At 37.8% G+C, this 2,628-nt stretch overlaps 1 protein-coding gene across 1 annotated transcript; it reads left to right on the forward strand.

Annotated features, from left to right (window-relative positions):
- The first annotated feature begins 281 nt into the window (after positions 1-281).
- On the forward strand, positions 282-1,777 carry LOC126615120 (acyltransferase Pun1-like). The gene has a single exon (XM_050282869.1). It carries the CDS (start codon positions 295-297, stop codon positions 1,672-1,674), a length of 1,380 nt encoding a protein of 459 aa, XP_050138826.1. The 5' UTR covers positions 282-294; the 3' UTR covers positions 1,675-1,777.
- The last annotated feature ends 851 nt before the right edge of the window (positions 1,778-2,628 follow it).

A 2,628-nucleotide genomic window follows, 5' to 3' on the forward strand; every position in this document is an offset into this window, starting at 1 on the left:
GTGCAAATGGTGGAAAATTTTAATTTTTAAATTATTAACATTTTAACACACATAACCTATTATTTATATAGGGACACGTGATGTACCATCTCGTGTAACGGTCACACTGAAAAATCTCTCCAATTAATACACATTCAATTGAAAAAATAAATAAATTAAGATACAATCATACAAATAAACTAATCAATAAAGACTCAAACTCCGAAGTTCGAAGGAACTAGCTGTACTTCTGTTTTTATAAAAGGAAGTGCTTATTAGGTTATGGAACTCAAGCTGTGTGGGAGCGACTAAAAGATGACCACTTCAGAGATCAAGGTTGAAGTCATCCACAAGGAAACAATTAAACCATCCTCACCAACTCCTCGCCACTTCAAAACCCTCAAACTTTCTGTCTTTGATCAGATTGCTTCCGATCTTTACGTTCCGCTTCTGTTCTTCTATCGACGCCATAATTCTTCAGTCCCTTCTGCTGAAATATCCAATATTCTAAAAACATCATTATCTAAAACTCTAACTCTCTTTTATCCCTGGGCAGGCCAATTCCAATATAATGATTCAATCGGCTGCAATGACCGTGGGGCTGAGTTTCTTGAAGCCCAAGTCAACTGTCCGATATCAAAGATTTTGGACAATCCGGATGCTCATCAAATGCTATTTAAGCAACTTCTTCCAGCTGAGCATATGGGATTAGCAAGAGCTGCAGGATCAGGCAATCTTATACTAGTCCAGGCCAGCTTCTTTGAATGCGGTGGGGTAGCAATCGGGGCCAGTATTTCTCACAAGGTCGCCGATGCCATTACAGGCAGCACATTCATTAATACTTGGGCTGCATTTGCCTTTGGCTCATCAGTCGTCAGTAGTACTACTACTGGTGATCATCAAGAGGTGGTGAAGTTTCCCGCTCCAAAAATATTTGGTGTCCCAGCTTCGCTCTTCCCTCCACTAGATTTCCTAAACACACACCACCCCGTCGTGGAATATGCTAAAGAAAAGTGTATGACAAGGAGATTTCTGTTTGGTGCCTCAGAGATTGCTGCTCTCAAGTCCAAATCTGCAAGCTCCACCGTGCCAAATCCTTCATGCGTTGAAGTTGTGTCCGTTCTCGTTTGGAAATGCGCAATGGAAGCATCAAGATCAAACTCGGGTTTTATGAAGCCCTCCGTATGGTGCCAAGCGGTGAATATGCGTGAAATATTAGCTAAGCCCTTGGCGGACAAAAACTTATTGGGAAGTCTTGTGGGGTTGTCTATGACAAAGACACAACTAGATATTGATAATCAAGATCTTCTAGCCTTGGTTGCTTTATTGAGGAAAGGCATAAAGGTATTTAAAGAAAACTTTGGCAACGGAATTAGTGGGGAAGAAGCATTTGAAATCTTCAAAGAGTATGGAAACCTCTTAAGAAGGGATGATATAGAGACCTATAGTTGCAGCAGTCTGTGCAGGTTGCCCTTTTATTCAGCCGATTTTGGATGGGGAAAGCCGTTATGTGTCTTTATTAGCAGTGCACATATCAAGAATGCGATAAAGTTCATGGATACAAGAGATGGTGATGGCATGGAAGTGATCTTGACTTTCAAGGAAGAAGACATCGCCAAAATTGAAAATAATAAGGAGCTGCTTGCATATTCACAGCCAGTTCAACAGAAAATGAGGATGAAGGCAAAGTTATAGATAGTAGGCTTCCAAAACCGCAAATAAAAATTTGTAATAAATTTTGTTCTTTCTCAATTTCCGTCCGAATTTATGTTGTTTAATTTCTTAAGACCTTTGAGCTTCCCCAGGGGCTGTGTTTATGTATTTATAAGCCGTTTGAATCCCAATGTAATTCATCAATTCAGAAATAAAACAACCTTTCGGTTTTATCCCTCTCTAATGGATTCCAAAAACCTTTGTTCTTCAGGATTGTAATCCTTGTGCTGCATCAATTGGTATCAGAGCAGGGATTTGCCCTGTTCTAATGGCAAACATCGTGGGAGCTAAAAAACTCTCTTCAATGTTGATTGTGGGAGTGATGAGTCGATATTATTCTATAACTTTATTCTTATCTTAGTTATAATTTATTTTTATTTTAAGATAATTTTGATACTTTACTATATATTTCAATTAAAGGAAATAATCTTATCTTAGTTATAATTTATTTTTATTTTGAGATAATTTTGATATTTTGCTATATATTTCAATTACAGGAAATGTAAGTATACTTTGTGCAAAAAGCAAACGAAGGAATTTTGGAGTAATTCTAACTAAAGTGGGTTCACAAGTCTTCCAATATGATTGTGTCAAATTCTCAACCCTAAGCTGTTTGATCATGGCAATTAAATGAAGGCTGACTGCCTAGTATTGCCAAATTGACATTTTAAGATTTTTTGGCCCATAAGTCATTGAAGATTTTATTGAGAAAGTTCCTTCTGCAAAATTGTAGGGTACGGTTTTTTTTTTTTCCAACGCCAACTTGTGAGCCTAATTTGGTGCTGATTTGATCATAAAACGTGGGGAATCTTTAGCTACCCAGATTACCCAAGTTATATTTAGCCGAGTTTTGCTAGGGTCTCTCACATAGTATTGTATTGGAGATCTTGGATAGAGCTTTTAGGTTCTAAAGGGGTGTTTCTCCTTTAACTTTCA

Source organism: Malus sylvestris, chromosome 3 (genome assembly GCF_916048215.2).
Source record: "Malus sylvestris chromosome 3, drMalSylv7.2, whole genome shotgun sequence".
Classification (NCBI taxonomy): domain Eukaryota; kingdom Viridiplantae; phylum Streptophyta; class Magnoliopsida; order Rosales; family Rosaceae; genus Malus; species Malus sylvestris.